This window comes from Pararge aegeria, chromosome 9 (assembly GCF_905163445.1).
Source record: "Pararge aegeria chromosome 9, ilParAegt1.1, whole genome shotgun sequence".
NCBI classification, from domain to species: Eukaryota; Metazoa; Arthropoda; class Insecta; order Lepidoptera; family Nymphalidae; genus Pararge; species Pararge aegeria.
In genome coordinates this window covers 13,501,992-13,518,821 of record NC_053188.1, presented here as the reverse complement: position 1 = coordinate 13,518,821, position 16,830 = coordinate 13,501,992, and the positions used below count along the sequence as shown (strand labels likewise).

At 35.7% G+C, this 16,830-nt stretch overlaps 1 protein-coding gene across 1 annotated transcript in view; it reads left to right on the top strand.

Moving 5' to 3' along the window:
• Positions 1–1,740: 1,740 nt before the first annotated feature.
• Positions 1,741–16,830, top strand: part of LOC120626253 — a 102,659-nt gene continuing 87,569 nt past the window's right edge. The window contains exons 1-2 of the mRNA XM_039893673.1: positions 1,741–1,904; positions 14,910–15,149. Coding sequence (XP_039749607.1) covers positions 14,982–15,149 — 168 coding nt within the window. The 5' untranslated portion in view covers positions 1,741–1,904; positions 14,910–14,981. The remainder of the gene's footprint in view (positions 1,905–14,909; positions 15,150–16,830) is intronic.

Genomic DNA, 16,830 nt, shown 5'->3' with positions numbered 1-16,830 from the left:
TGTACATCCTTATGTGCACCTACCTCCGTACCACATAGGGAGATGTGTTATAGGATGTGGGGGCTCTATCGATTAGGCTTCTATCTCAAATAATTACTATAGCAACTCCTTCATCTGAGATTAATTATAAATTGTTTGGCAGATGAACCAATATTCCAAATTTTGGCAAGATCGAGGGTAGGTATGGACATAGGACCCCATGACCCCCAGTGGCGTGCAATGGGTTTCTTACCAGGGTATGCATACACCAGGAAAATTGCATAAAACGGCACAAATTCTCCTCCTATTCGAGTTATATATCAATGTTAGGGTATGCAGTGCTTTTGTGCATATATGGAGTGCACGCCACTGATGACCCCGTAACTACCCAGTCCAATATTTATTGTCCTTAGTTAGTTAAGCATCATCTGGAATTTAAAGTTACATATTTCTTATTTCACCGGCCCCATTATACTAGGTATTACATAATGAAAAATGTGTGCAATATACAATTTATAATTATGTAACAATAGCAATCGACAAAGGCAATTTTTCTAGGACTTTCGTAATTTAGTTTTCATTATCAGTAATTAATTGGAATTTGTTGGTACTTAGTTTTTTTTTATCATAGAAAATTAGAAATTTATGATGTTCCTATTTTGTATACAAGAGTTCAGACTGAGGATCCACCAAGACTGAGGATTATCACATTTGTATGAAATTAATGCGATAATATTAGGTAATTCCTGTTTGTTATCGATCAAATATTATAAATGCGAAAGTATGTTTATTTTGTTTAACTTAACCTAACCTAACCTAACATAGGCTTTTTATGCAAGTAAATACCGTAATATACGCGGGATTTGTAAAAATCCGTAATAAACGCGAAAGAAGAACGCGGGCAACACTAGTTTATTTTAAACTATAAACTTACCCATTATAATAAAATATTAATTAACTAAACACAGTTATTAATTCTCATGTTATTTGGACGAACGCCGACTGTCTAGTCTGTCCGGAATATTTTTACGTGGAGCAAGTTTAATATTTATTTTATCCCACTACATGTTAGCCCTTGACTGCAATTTCACCTGGTGGTAGGTGATGATGTGTATTGAACTACATGAGATTGCATTGAACTACATGTTCATTACGCAAACATTTTTCAGTAGTTGGCATCGAACGCACAGCCTTGGGCTCAGAAAGCACACTGAAACTGCGCCAATCTGCTGTTAAAAATATCAACTTTTAATACACAATGGAGAAAATTTATTTGTAACAAACCATTGGATGGACCAGCTATTTATCGGGAAATGAATATATTTTTTATGGTCTGCTTTAATATCTAAGGATAAATACGAATTTACGAGTAGCTACTAGGTACCCAGGAGGGTATGGGTGCCTTTCTTTTTACTTTTTATTTTTAACGCTTTCAAAGTTCAAATATCCAGAGCCTCGCCCGTAGGCTTAGTGCGGTGCGCGCCGCGTTCAAAATAAAACATCAACAGCGTGAAACCGGCTTCGCTAGTGGTTGGACGTACTTAAAATAAGCTTCGCCTATAGCGCGATCGTAAAAATACAATCGGCGGGAAAACATTTGAAATATCTTGACGCAAATGCAGTGTAAAACAATTCCAACATTTATACCGTTGTTTTAAAATTATAAATAACTACAATTTTGTAGAAAAATAGTTCTTAGTAGTGTCGATATTTTTGAGTATGACTTAAATAAATATTAATCAGACAGTTCGCATAGTTTTTTTTTACTATTTTAAAAGTTTATAAACTTAATAATGTGCCAAAGTGGTATTATTTAGAAGTGTAACGTTTTCGAACAATAGGTGTGAAGAAAGGTGTGAACTTTGGGAACACAGACCTTTTTGTCTTTTGTTACTGAATAAGTGTGCTTCGAAGAATATACCCTGGTAAGTTATAGTTTTATTGCTCTAAGTACTTATCGTTTTAGTCATTATGGAACTGTATTGTTATCAAACTTGGCAAAAAAAAAACACTAAAGTTAAAATCTTACAATTTGGCCTGTACGAAAAGAGGAGCCGTGAACTAAGAAAATTAAGGAAAATATAGAAACGGAAAAAGATTTTATTGGAAGCAGCAATTTTCTCTATTATGTATTAAAAATAAATGAAGTATGCACCTTCTAAAATACTATACGACTAATAATTGTAAATACCTAGGTGCCTAAATATGTAGATGACCACTTGCTTAAAATGTTACCTAATTCTGTAATTTATGTTATGCGAATATAAATTTTGCAACGTTTGCTTTTTAAAATGCAATCTGCGACAAAATTGTTTACATAACACGTATTCACATTTGTATAAAATATGATGCCTGCACAGTTTATAATCATGTGTCATAATATTGAAATATCGTGTCCAGTGTGAAGTATTCTAACATTTAAATAGCAATCCAGATAATACTATATTTTATTGAAATTTCTGTACTTATTTATATTCGTTCGTACGGAGTTTTTTGCTATCAAGAATAATTAAATAGAATGTAAACCACATAAACTGGTAGGTTCTTCCGAGGAAGAGGAATTACTATCGCCATGCTAGGTACCTACTTACGCTTCTAATTGATGGCCACAGGGCGGCATGTTGCAGGACGTACTTCTTGACTGCCTGTGAAAGTGTTGCTCTGTTTATAGGCTATGGGGTCTTTGTTTCTTTGTTCTATCGACATTATAATGGAGAGCACCGTAAACATTTAATATCTCTTTGTATCTTCTATCGACTTACAACAGAAGTCTCCACAGTCTGAATGCCTGGAAGATATAAATTTTAAGCTACCAACCTACGTGACAATTTGTACCCCGCATTTTATCTTAAAGGATATTATCGCCTATTAGATGTTCCCATACTCAATGTACCCTCAAAATAACGATAAGGGTTTATTCAAGGGCTGGACTACTTCATAAAACTCTCTGTGCTCTAGTACTAGCGGCGGTAATGTTTTCCGATTATACATATATGAAACGATGTTATCAAAACAGATACCTAATTATTATCTAAAACAAGACTGCCCAATAATGAACCAATTTCCACATTCCAAAATGGCACTGTACAGACGCCATTTTGAATTTAAAAAAGAATGTTGACAATGTCACTCAAGATGTTGTAAGGATTCTAAAGAAAGGGTTATATTAAGAATTAAAAATTGTTCTTAAAACAATACCTCAATAGATTTGGATGTATGGGTTATACATCCAAATCTGTTTTAAGAATATTTGTAGGTACTAGAGCTTTTCGTAACAGAGCTCGTGCGTAGCCAAACACGGAAGGTTTTCTTCTGCTGCCAGGCAGCCTTGCTGAGTTCCAGTCTGAAGAGCGTGGTTGCAGGGTTAATACAGGCACATGGGGCTTAACACCTACGACTCAGGTTTATGGACGATGGTTGTAGGACGTGTTGTTTGCAAGTTCCATGTCTTGCGAAATTTTGCTCTGTTTATAGGCGATGGTTTTCCACTAATCCTAACGTGGGTCATCTGCTTTTTTTTTAATTGCACTACAAATTAGCCCTTTACTGCAATCTCACCTGATGGTAAGTGATGATGCAGTCTAAGATGGTTATATTTAACCCGTACCCCTAAAAGGTTTCTACGCGACATAATATCGCTTAGCGGAACGTCTTTGTCGGTAGAGTGGTAACTAGCCAACGCGTAAGCCTCCCACCAGACAAAACTGCTTAGTTCGTCAGTTAAAACTATAAAAAAACACATAATACACATGTATTTATTTATTGGGCTGTCGTGTAAATGTATGACGTGCACTCAGATAATACCTACTACGTACCTTCCTAATTACAGTAATGGATTAGTAATCAATGGGAAGCTAGTGTATGTAGGTACCTAGATACCTACCAATTATAGTCTTGCTGATCTTAATAAGTTGCCATCTAGAACTTGCTGGCGGAGTCGCGGGCATCTGCCGCTTGCGTACAAACTTGCATATTTACATTGCCTATTTATTATAACTACTATGAACAGGTGAATGTAGCACGTGCCTTAGCCAGGTGAGAGCAAGCTTTTTTACATGCACTTTGGGTCCAGATGTAAACACCGTGGATAAACTGGACACTATGTCATTCTCGTACACGAGCAGGCTATTATATTTTATAAGTACCCCTGTGAATTAAAGGGGCATTAATAAGCGTGGCTAGTAAGAAATAATTGTATCTGCTCACAAGTACCTAAATATATTTTTAAAATCCAACAATGTATCACACTACCACAATTTTTACACCTATTTTTCTCTTAAGATTAAATAAGGAAATAAAAGGTTTTAAAACGTAGACGCCAAAATCTGCTATTGCTTATTTATTGAAGTTAAAAAGCCAAAATGTTCGATTCCGAAACCATTTACCTGTTTAAACATCGCTTAAAAATTTTTACTTATCTATGTAATTGAGTATTATGCAAGTTTATAATAGCATAAATAGATATCATAAATATCTATTATACTTAGTATTTATAAATTTATATCGGTATTTTTGTATTTAATATGTAAATGTAGTATGTATGTTCATGTAAGTTTTTTTTTATTTTTTGTAACATACTTTATACACCATCCACTTTCCACTTTTTTATCGGCTTCGTACGCTCAGGTTGCCTTTAAAATATCACTTTTAGTGATAAGGCCGCCTTTGCACCCTAGCACTAAGTACTTTACTGTTTCCTATTCTATTTCTATTCATAACATGTTTTAAAATTAAAAAGCAGGGAGCAATAACGTAAACCTTTCGACAGTATTAAAGACTACAAACAAACGGACACACTTTCGCATTTATCATTAAAGTATTATGCTTATACTCAAGGGAGAATCGTGCGCCGTGTATCGTGGTCGCTTTCATCGAGATTATGACATGGGACGAATAATACCCACTGTCGTATTGGCTCTTCGAATTATGGTGTGGTACTTTGTGAAAGAACAGAGCAGTAGAAAAAAGGTCATAAAGCAGTGGATAGAAGTGAGTGGAAGAAGTTTCATGACATAGCCGACCTCATAAAAGAACAAGGCACTTTTTAAAATGATTTTTTATTCGACTAAACGAGCGTAAAAATGTCGTTTTCACAATATAGGTTACACTAAGTCATACGATGTTGTTGGGTTTACGCTGTCACAATAATTGGCATTGTTGGAAATCCGCCGGCTCATCAACAACATGGCAAACTGGTCACCGACTACCGTCCTTTGGTAAGACCTAGTAAATAGTGTTAGCATTAGTATTACTGTTAGTAATTACTCCATAGTCGGGTTTCAGTTTTGGAACTTTAATTTTACTATAGTAGTTTATGAATACGGGTGTTAAAATCTCACGCATATTTATATTGCAATTTGTGGTTCTTTCAGAACTGATGTTCATTCTTTGGACAATGAACACTGACGTTTTGTATAGACTATAGTGACGTTGATTGATGCGAACCATTCGGTTTACCAACGTCAAACAGTTAGGTACAAACTACACAGGTACGGACCTACTAAATAATATCATCATCATCCTTAACCTTTGAAGTCACACTGCTGGGGACATAGGAGAGCCGAGAGGGATGTAGAGCTTAAACCCACCAGAGCAGGAATAGCGTGGGTAGGCAAAAATTTTAATGATGATTATAACAAATGTGTAAAAAAAAAACATACTAAAGTAGTATTGAGATCGTCTACTTTCAGCCTTTTAATGGCCAATAGATGTACGTCTCCTCTCTGGTAGTTAGCTGGTAGACTACAAACGCCTATAAGAACATAATAGAGAATCTCATGCATGTGTTATTTCTTATTATAAATAAATATACTACGAAAATACACACATCGCCATCTAGCCCCAAAGTAAGCGTAGCTTGTGTTATGAGTACTAAGATGACTGATGAATAGTTTTATGAATGGGATACATAAATACTTAAAATATACATATAAACACCCAGACACTGAAGACATTCATGTGCATCACACACACATTTTCCAGTTGTGGGAATCGAACCCACAACTGGAATGTTTCAATGAAAGATATTATAATATATCTTGGTGTTAATAATTGCTACAGACAAACTCTAATTGCTAAGAAAATCTCCAGTACGAGTTATAAATACTTAAGGGTAGGCTTTTTAATAACTCTTACAATGCCTTTCCTTAAGTTTTTATAACTCGTAACTTTACCCTTTATGCACGCCACTGATTACCATCTTTTATTTATTTCCCATGTAAGAAAACCACGTCTTTTTTGTTTAAGTCTTTTTTTCCTGACAACTTTGATGTGAGAGTCTAGTTTTGTATCTCTCTTTATCCCTCTACCCTAAGGGCCCTTTTAGCATATGCAGGTTACCTCACATTGTTTTCCTTCCCCATTAAATCACGTGAGACTTCACGGTTTAAAAAGCTTGCATAAATTAAAAGCGCACATAATTCCGAAAAGTTAAAGCTACAGCTTACTTCAGGCTCGTTACGATGTCGTTATGGCAATTTCTAGACAGGCCCATACCTTAATATCTTTTCACTGATCTGGGCATAAAACCCAGGAGGATATTGACCTCTTGACCGACGCGACGGGCACTTCCGACCTCATAGTCCTAGTGTCTTATACAATCCCTATTCTCCAACGTCCGTTTCGATGAGTTACAGTTACTTCGTCATGGTTTAAATAAAAGAAAGTTTCGAATTCTGTTCAGTATTAAATATTGCCTGTTTGGGAGCTTTGGTGGTCTTACTCTTACGCACCTGCTAATGACTAGTCGTTAAAAAGATTAGCTGTGACGTAATCTTGTCAAGAATTCTATATGAGTAGGATTTAAGTTTTGTAGATAGGTTTATGGATTGGGTAAGTAGTTATATTATAGCTCGGCTTCGCCCGTGTCGAACATAGGCAATAATTATCTATATTTATTATCTGTAGGTATATTTCTTATTATCTGTAGTTGTAAATAATAATTAATTATGCTAATTTCTGGAACTAACGATCCGATTTGAGAAATCTTTTTTTGCATTTGATTTTTTTGAGGAGGCCATATATATAATTTTTTTATTTATCATTATAAATTTAACCATTTACTAAATTGGGTGTAACAGGGGTTTTTTTTAAAGTTATATCGATAAATCCTATAGGTGGACAATTAAAATGGCGAAAGATAGGTCAGACACATGTTTCAGGATTTATAAAAAAAATCACACCCAGAAAGGGTTTTACAAAGCTTGAAAGTTGAAACCAAACTAAAGCTATTATTTAGGTACATCCAATACAAAGAATTATGAACATACAGAACCCTCAGTCAGCCGTTACTGCATGCAGTGCATTGTGTCTAAGAACAGTAAACACGCCCCGCGCTCATATCACTTCACACCCGCGGAATGTTGATAGCTCACAAACTTTTCCCATTTTCTCCATTTTATGGTAAACGTTTAGAACAGAGCAGTTAAAATAGTTACTGGCTACTAAATGGATTGAACAGAGTATAGACTAACCCTGTTCGAGAAATACTACTCTAAAGTGGAGTGATTTGATGCTTCAATAATAGACGTGTACACGGTTTCTGCGTGTTCTTAATTCTGTGCTGCCGCCATTAGGCTACCCGCGTCACCCATCAATCCAAACCAGGATATTTATTTTATTGTTTTAAGTATTCTCTTTTTAGGTATTGCTTAGAAACATATGCAAGTAAGCAGTGGCGTGCATAGACGGTATGTAGATGATATAATGATGAAGAAAATCTCCAGTACGAATTTTTAATACTTAAGGGTAGGCTTTTCTAAATTAAATTCAAAATTTCTTTATTCGTGTAGGCCTATCACCGGCACTTATAAAGCGTTCATAACTCTTAAAAAGAAATCCTTAAGTTTTTTTTAACTTTATGCACCCCACTGCAAGTAAGTATCTACTTAAACGCGCAAACCTGTTATCAGTAAAAATATTCGAGGAATAAACATGTTTAAGTCTCAAGCCAGTATCAATAAAGTCAAGAATGAGAACAAGAAGTCGAAATAACTAATATTTACAACTTAAGGCTGGGGTCACAATAACATCCTTTATTATTACAAGATGTTATTTCTTTATATTTATTTATCTAGCTTTGTATCAAGTTAAAAGTTATTTAGAAGTTTTTCTTTTTCTTCATCTACCTACATTTAGACAATAGAAGCAAAATTTTCGCTACTTGCTATCAGAAACGGAATAATTTTTGTTGCATCACACTGTCAACTTCTCATCCCACGTATTGTTTACACGACACCGCAAAACCCCTTCAAGTCTCCCGTGGCAGCCAGGGGGCGAACACGACGACTTTGGGAATAATTGGTCTAAGGGGTCAGCTTTCAGAGGATGGCGAACGTAGAGGTGATGTTTGAGTTGGCAAGCAAGCAGGTTTGGTGTGTAAAGATCAAATGTAGACCCAGCCTAAGGTGCGTTGATTTGACTCGTGCCGCGCTACGGGTCGGCGCACGCGCAGCCTCCGGTTTTGCTCCTTTTGTGTCACGTATTTTAAAGCTTTTAGCTTTGCTGTGTGCGTAGTTTTGCTTGTGTTAAGCTCACGTGCGTTACAAGATATCCTCGCTTTGTTTGGCTTCAGAGTTGGCACTCAGTTGGTATGATATCCAGTCACAGGGTTTAAAATGTAAGTAAGTAGGTATTTTTATAATCCTTACTATTATTATTAAATCGAAAGTGTTTTTGTTTATTTGTGTTTTTGTCCTTCCTTCACACTGTTACTTAGCAACTAATCTTGATTTTAGGCATAGAGTTAAGAGAGAAAGGGCGGAGAGTAACATAGTCTACTTTTTATCCCCGAAAAACAAACGCTCAGAACAAACAAACAGAACGTGGGCTCGCTATTTTATCTGGGTATGGAATTTTGTAAATCCTGATAGGTCTATGTAGTTTATCATTTAAATTGTCTCATTTAAAATGAAGTACCAATTTTTATAGTCAAAACTTCAAAAATGACGGACTTTCATACAAACTGTCATCCTCTTTTATCCCCCCTTCTAATTGGTAGTAGGTAGAATGGATAATCTCACTGGTAGTTCAAGCAAACAAAAGAATTAACTGTTCAGCATGTAAAGATTCGATAGCAACATTAAAGTTAAGACTTTTTGCTACTGCAACTGACAAATTGCGAAACCGGCTGTCTGGTTCTGTATTTAATTTGCTTTTTATTTGCGTGAGCCTTAGGCGGCATCACAAAGCTACGGACACGTGGGTAAAAAACCATCTACGTGACTACTTTAACTACTTACCAATCTCTAAATCCTTTCATTTATTCTGAGCATTCTAATGGTATACTAAGATCTAAGCTAAGTCTTGATCGAAGTAGATAACTAACAATTGTTGTACAGAGGTCATATTTTAAGCAACAGTGATTATTTTATAAGGGAAAGTTTTGACCTGAATGTTTTTATTGTCGAATACGGAATGCCATTTTGTCACTTCAAAAGTATTTACTAAAGGAAAATTGTAATCTTTGAAAGTGCAGCTTATGTAAAAATAAAAAAACAGTTCCTGGCTGTTCCTCTTGTAGGCTTTTTTTTATTCTACTACAAGTGAACCCTGGATAGCGGGTTTACCTTTGTCGGTAGGGTCGTAAGTAGACACGGCTGAATCCTCCCACCAGACCAGAGAAAACGCTCAACGCGAAATCATAAATTCGAAGACGGACCCTGCCGGATATCGAATCAGAGACCCCGAGCTTAAAACCACAGGGCGCCAGGGAGGTCGTCAAATGTCGGCTTCCTCTTAGATCAGCCACCGTATAACTTTTCTGACAGTTGCTAAACTGTGGCGACCTGACATCTCCATAAAAAAATTGCAAACATACAACCACCGTCCACCTACTAGCGTTAACTGCAAACATAGGTAACAATTAAACAAACAGACAAACTTCGCAATTATATTATTAGCATGGAAGTGTCGCGTTCCGAAATATCAGTTTTATACAAAATCGCATCTTACAGACTAGGCGCACATACTGTAAGACTAAGAGAAGTTTCACTTTAAAACAGTGTAGGTAAACCAATAAAATTTTATGATGGCATCAATATGTAGGTTCAATATTATCGCCTTGAACTTTAACTCGGTCCCCACTTGAACCGTTACAAGAAAGCTTTTAAAAGATATCGCTTAAAATTATTTATGCCTAATGGAACACTTGAGATCGAGACGGCTGTGCCCTTTTACTTCAATTTAAAGTAATACTTTTAGTTTGGTGCATAAGAAATATGGAACCGTTCAAGTGGGTCTTATAACTTATTTTTTGCGATACAACTTTTTCACACGAGATTGTTATGTTAGGTTCACACTTCATACTAATTTTGTTTTTTTTTTCAACTTGAACTGTCGGTTTTGTGTTAATTTTTTTTTTTATGTTTAAAATTATACCCGTAGTCTATTTGGAAATGCTGCGTGTGCCTTTTTGCAGCTCCTTTGTGAAATCACACAAAGGAGATAGGTAAATTTTACTCCGAACATTGCAATTTATTTTAATTCAAGTTGTGTATGAAAGCGCTTTCACAAGCGCTTGAGTTCATTCCCAGAAATAAAAGCGTGTTTTTTAGGCACAAAGTATATCTTTCGGTTCAGAATAATTCCAGTCAAGTAAAAAGCTCGAAGCGGTGGTTGGACTAAACTGCCAATGGTAAAATCGGAACTGGGTAGTGTCTAAGTTGAAAGAAGGCAGCGCACGAAATTATTAAATTAATTAATGACTTTATAACAAAATGTAATAAACATTGTAGCATCTGCGTTTTGTAATCCAGTTAACTGAAGGGAACTGACTTAAATACCTCTCAAGATTATTAAACTTCGGTAGCCGTTTATAATTTGTTGTTAATAAGATTTTCAACCTCGAATCAAACTGAACAGGATTCAGTAGAAAAATTAATATCATTTTTTTATTTTTTATAAAGTTTTGATGAAGATTTATAATTGTTTTAATGTCTATGGTGTAATGCGTTCTTCCTTTTTCTAAACAATTCACAAGATTTTCTTGTAAAAGCAAACTTAAGGTGTATTTTATTGCAAACAAAAAATGCAACCCTTCTAAATAAAGGAATTAATATTTAAGAAAAAAAACCAAACTTCTAAAATATTTTTGAAAGACTATTGAACTTCGGTACCTGCTTATAAGTTGATAAAATTTTCAACATCGAATTATTCGTAAAATCCTGTTAGAAGATTAAATTGAATTATTTAATGTTTAATTTTGTATAAAGTTTTGATGAAGAGAAATAATTGATTTATTGACTTTGATGTAATAGGATATTTTTTTCTATACAATTCGCTAGATTTTCTTGTAAAAGCAAGTTAATGTGGATTTTACTGCAAACAAAAAATGAAACCCTTCTAAATAAAGGAATTAATATTTAATGGTAATGGTAAAGACGTTTTCTAACATTATCTTTATATTTGAAATCTTACTTGTAGATGCTATCTTTTGCATCGATGAATTAGGTTAGGTGAAATAGTTAAGACCGTCCGTACATAAAATGGAGCAGCTTATTGTATAGGTAACTTTCAATGTCAGAATTATTTCGTAACTAAATATTGGGTCGACAAATAAGTATCTACTTACCCAACTCAGACGACAGATATTGTATGATCAATATACCTATTGATTTTTCTTATCACATATTCATCATTTAAGTGCACCGTTTCGCATTTGTGCGTTACGAAACCTACTATTTGTTTACTAAATAGGTAACAACCAGAAATTTGATCGCGAACTCTATAATATGCATTGACCACTGCGCCAGACAGTTTATCAAAACCAGTCTTTTAATAGATTTATGGGAACGTTGAATTATGTGTTGAGATCGTTGCACACGAAGAAATTGTTGACACGTACATAAACAAGAGCTTCCGTATTATGCATTTGTAAATAGATGTTAAACCAGAAACTGGATGGTTTGCGCAAGTGATATCGAGGAATTAACCTCGATTTTTGTTAAATTATCGATTTCGATAGATCGGAAGTGATGCCACGCGTGTCCGAGAATAGATCGGTGTTTGCTTTGTATTTAGATGCACTTTGTAAAAAAAAACGTTTCGTTGAACATTCAATGACTTCTATAACGAATACTAACTTCTGATACTAAGAGAAGCCTAGGCGATATTTATTTGGTGCCTTATCAAAGCTACTCGTCTCGTAAATCTTTTCGTAATCATTACTTATTAAATCGCCAAAGTATTTTATAGTTGTTTCTAGCATCTTTGAAAGAAGAATCACATTTGTATCACAATGACCGGTGTTTCTAAAAAAATACTAGACTCAGATTACCCTATTACTATTACATTAGTGATATTTCTACTCAATTTTAGCTGATGTTTGTTAGAACTTTATAAAAAACAAACTACACAAAAGTATAGTTTGTTGACGGCCAATTGGCGCAGTGGGCAGCGACCCTGCTTTCCGAGCCAAGGCCGTGGGTTCGATTCCCACAACTGGACAATGTTTGTGTGATGAACATGAATGTTTTTCAGTGTCTGGGTGTTTATCTATATATAATAAGTATTTATGTATATTATTCATATTATAATTATTCATCAGTCATCTTAGTACCCATAACACAAGCTATGCTTACTTTGGGGCTGGATGGCGATGTGTGTATTGTCGTAGTATATTTATTATTTATTTATTTATTTTTAAATTACCTACCTAACTTATGTTTGTTATTTCCATTTTCTAGTTCTGCACGAACGTTATTTCATTCTTAGTGATAGATAGTAACCAATTTTTTTTATAATATACCTATAATCTTACCAGTGGCGTGCACTAAATACATGCACAAAAGCACTGCTTACCCAAATTATCTTATATAACACGAAGTTGTGGGGAATTTTTCCATTTTAAGCCATGTACCTGCTTTATGCATACCCTGGGCACAAACCCTGTGCACGCCACTGAATCTTACTTGTGATATGTAAAAATACAAGAGCAGTAGAAGGCACAATGCTGAAGAAGTGAAAGCTTTGCTTCAGGTACGTCAACGAGTCTTTTTTTTATTCGAAACGCATTAGCTTTTCTCCAATAGGTAGGTACTTACCTACATACATTCTACCATTATTGGTTAAGTGTCGAAAAGATTTTGTGAATAATATCTATTATTATTTTTAAGAGACTTTTTGTTTGTATGTATTTTGTCAACGTCTCTTCACCGATTTCTCCTTCAATTGTAGATTTAGTTTCAAAATTCTTTAATTGTTTTTTAAGGATATCCTCTCAAGGTGATCTCATTAGCACGAAGTCAGTGTGCACCTGTGCGATCCCATGGAAATTAAGATAATTAATCCGCCAGTTTATGTAAAACACTTTTTCATGTATAAATAAGCAATTTTAACCGATGTTGGCAGCGATGTCTTGTCGTGTGTTTATGACGGCCGAGTGGCGCAGTGTTCACTTACCCTGCTTTCTGAGTCTAAGGCTGTGAGTTCGATTCCTACAACTGGAAAGTGTTTGTGTAATGAACATGAAGTTCAGTTCCTGGGTGTTTGTATGTATTTTATAAATATTTATGTATATTATTCATGTTTTCCTAGTACTTGTAACACATGCTAGGATTACTTTAGGGTTAGATGGCGATGTGTCTCTTCTTAGCCGTTACTGTCTTGACAGACTGATCGTGGTCGTCATCTGGGTGTTATGGCTCGCTTTACAAACCTTCGCCACTCTTCTCTAACGGTTGCCTTCCTTGCGCATTCATGTAGAGGAGCCTCGATTGTGGCCTTTACTTGGTCCGTCCATCTCATCGGTCATCGGCGATGTGTATAATGTCGTAATATAATATTGTCCTTGTGAACATTCTAATACCTGGTTTCAATTATATAAAATACAATATACTGCTTTGTAAAAGTGTATTTTATGAGTAGATATATAGTTAGATAGGAACACAGCAGAGTCGATAAGTATAGAAATAATGGTAGAACGACATATGATAATTTCATGAATCACATAGCAAGCAGCAATGTTATAAAGCTTAGGTTACATATAGTGCGATTGAGCAGAAGCCTCGCATGGAATGCGGCTAGCCTCACTGGTGGTTATTATCTGGCGACCAAGGGACTTGTAAGTAATAAGTGTTCGTCTTTATATACCTTCGGCTTCCGTGTGCATTCCCCATTCCCCTGTAATCATTGTCATTACGATTCTTCGAACGTTTGTTTTGATTCAGACGCTAGTATCTACTTAATGACAAAATGGTAATATCCGTTTTAGTAACTATACCTACTACTACTAAATGCCACTGTATTTAGAGTGTATCTACAGTGGCATCGGCTAGAGGCTTTGGCAATGTATAGTTACCAATTACCACCCTGCTGACAAAGACTTGAAGCGATTTAACGTTTCGGTACGATGCCGCGTTTGGATGCCATAACTATAACAGGTTAGCTTACTCGGTGGGAGTGCAATTAAGAACAATCTTGTAGTTGAATAAAGGTAAAAAACAATTATGTGTACTTGAGACATGCAGCTTAATGCATGAGAGAACCGGCTAAGTATTTCGGGGGCCTCCTCTGAGGCTTCCCGAATACTCAGACCTGGGCTCAGTTGTGGATTGGACTGTTAGTGCTTTTTTGCAATTGGTGTAGTTCGAACACCCGTGACCATAAGATCCACGTCCAGATGACGTCAGTAAATAATGGGTGACAATATCAGATATATATCAGATAATATATAAACAAGTAAGAACTAACAGTTGCATACATTATCAAAGATGGATAATATTATGACAAGAGATACTATCATAGCCTGTATTTAATGAACGTATTTCATAATGAGTAAAGTTAATTCCGTGTATTATTTCCAAGTAAAGTACAAAGATCCAAGTGAAGTATATATATGTACATATGTTCGTGTTATATAAATACAGTATACATTTAACAAGAATCGGAGCAGGGTTTAGTGGAGGAATAGTAAAACACACATTTTGTTTCAGATACGCAAGATGCTGCTGTACGGAACTCGTCGTGAACATTTTAGCGGAATGGCGGGCTTGTGACCGGGCGTAATGGCGGCTACGATGGCGACTCCAGCGCACGAAGTCTACATGCATGGCAACGAACTGCGTCCACAGCATTCGAGGGAAAGCTCACGGGATTCGGGAATCTTCCACACTACCAAGGGTCTTTGGAATGCCCCGGGACAGAATAACTGTTTCCTGAACAGCGCGGTCCAGGTAAGTTTAATAGCAAGAATTTTTTTCTTTTTTTCTTTAGGCTAGACAATTGCTGTAGGTACCATTCGAAAGTACGGGGATTTGTAAGCTCCTAATTGACGGTCCGATTAACTTTCAGTTCCTTGCACCTTGTCTTAAAGTTAAATTTCATCTACACTTCAACAGTAAGTGCTCTTGGTAAAACAGGATTATAATATTTGCGACTCTAAAACGAGGAATGTTTAGTCCATTTTGCTTTGACGTTACAGTCTTACTATACTCAAAAGCGACTCCACGATTAGGAGCATGCAAAAGTTATACTAAGCGTAATGTTCGTTGGTGTACTGTCTTTCTATTCGATTTCCGAGCCGGCCAAAAAATTGTTAGGTTAGGTTAGGAACAAGGTCTTCTGGAAAGGTGCTACTAGGATACGACGAGCTACAGAGTATCAAAGATACTCGACTGAGAGAAATTTTAATTATGTAATCAAATTAAAATTTTAGATAAAAGCTATCTAGAGTAAAAAAAGGCAACTGTAATTTATTGTAATTCACATCTCATCACTATCAACTGGGACATTTATAATTTTTTATAATTGAGAATTATTTTTGGTAATTCGTGATTCGCAACACATGTTAAGGTTGTAACCGCGTATTTTTTTTTGAAAACTTTGTACGGGTAAAAAGAGTTGCTAAATTTAAGTCACTAAAGTTTTTTATCACACTGAGAACTGGTTCTGCCTTCCTTTCTCTGGACTATGTTTCTACACGACAGTGGTTGCTCACGGCATGTTGGTAGTCGACCCATCTCTCCAGTTAAGATTCTCTAGTAAGCAGTTGCAAAAGTTGAATGCTTGGCAGCTTTGATAATGGTTATTTGCCCTCGAGCAATAACTACGAGTTTGGGCTAAGAAAGTTTGTATCCGACTATTCATTGTGTAGGTCACGACTACTCACGACACTACATAATGTCGAAATGCCTTATGGCGTATAGTTAAAAATATATTGGGCAGTCCATAACATTTCCTTTAATAATATCTTTATTTGGCTGATTGGCGCAGTGGGCAGCGACCCAGCTATCCGAGTCCAAGGCCGTGGGTTCGATTCCCACATCTGGAAAACGTTTCTGTGGGTCTGGGTCTGGGTGTTTATCTGTATTTTATAAGTATTAATGTATATTATTCATAAAAATATTCATCAGTTGTCTGAGTACCCATAACACAAGCTGAGCTTACTGTGGCTAGATAGCGATGTGTGTATTGTCGTATTATATTTATTTATTATTTTATAAAGTAATTAAGAGGTCTATTTCCTCCAGCACGTAGTAGGTAATGTCAGGTCAAAAGCATACCTACAATTTATGTTGGATGACATATTCATATAACGGTGAGCACTCATTTATACACTGGACCATCTTCCTTTCTCTGATTGTCTAATAGCATCGCTATTTGAATAAGCATAGAATTCAGTTTAGAAAGTATATTGAAAATTATAATGGCTGTGGCCTAAGAGGGTCGGACGATGACGTGACTCTACCAATAAAAGAGAACCTGTTTGCATTAGGCTCGCTGTGGTGACATTTAACCTTAACAACAATATAATTATGAGTTTCTCGAGAATATTTTCTAAATTTATAAATTCTAGCCAATTACGTTAGGGGCCTTCTTTGCTATTCTTACAATGAAAACACGCTTTTTATCGAT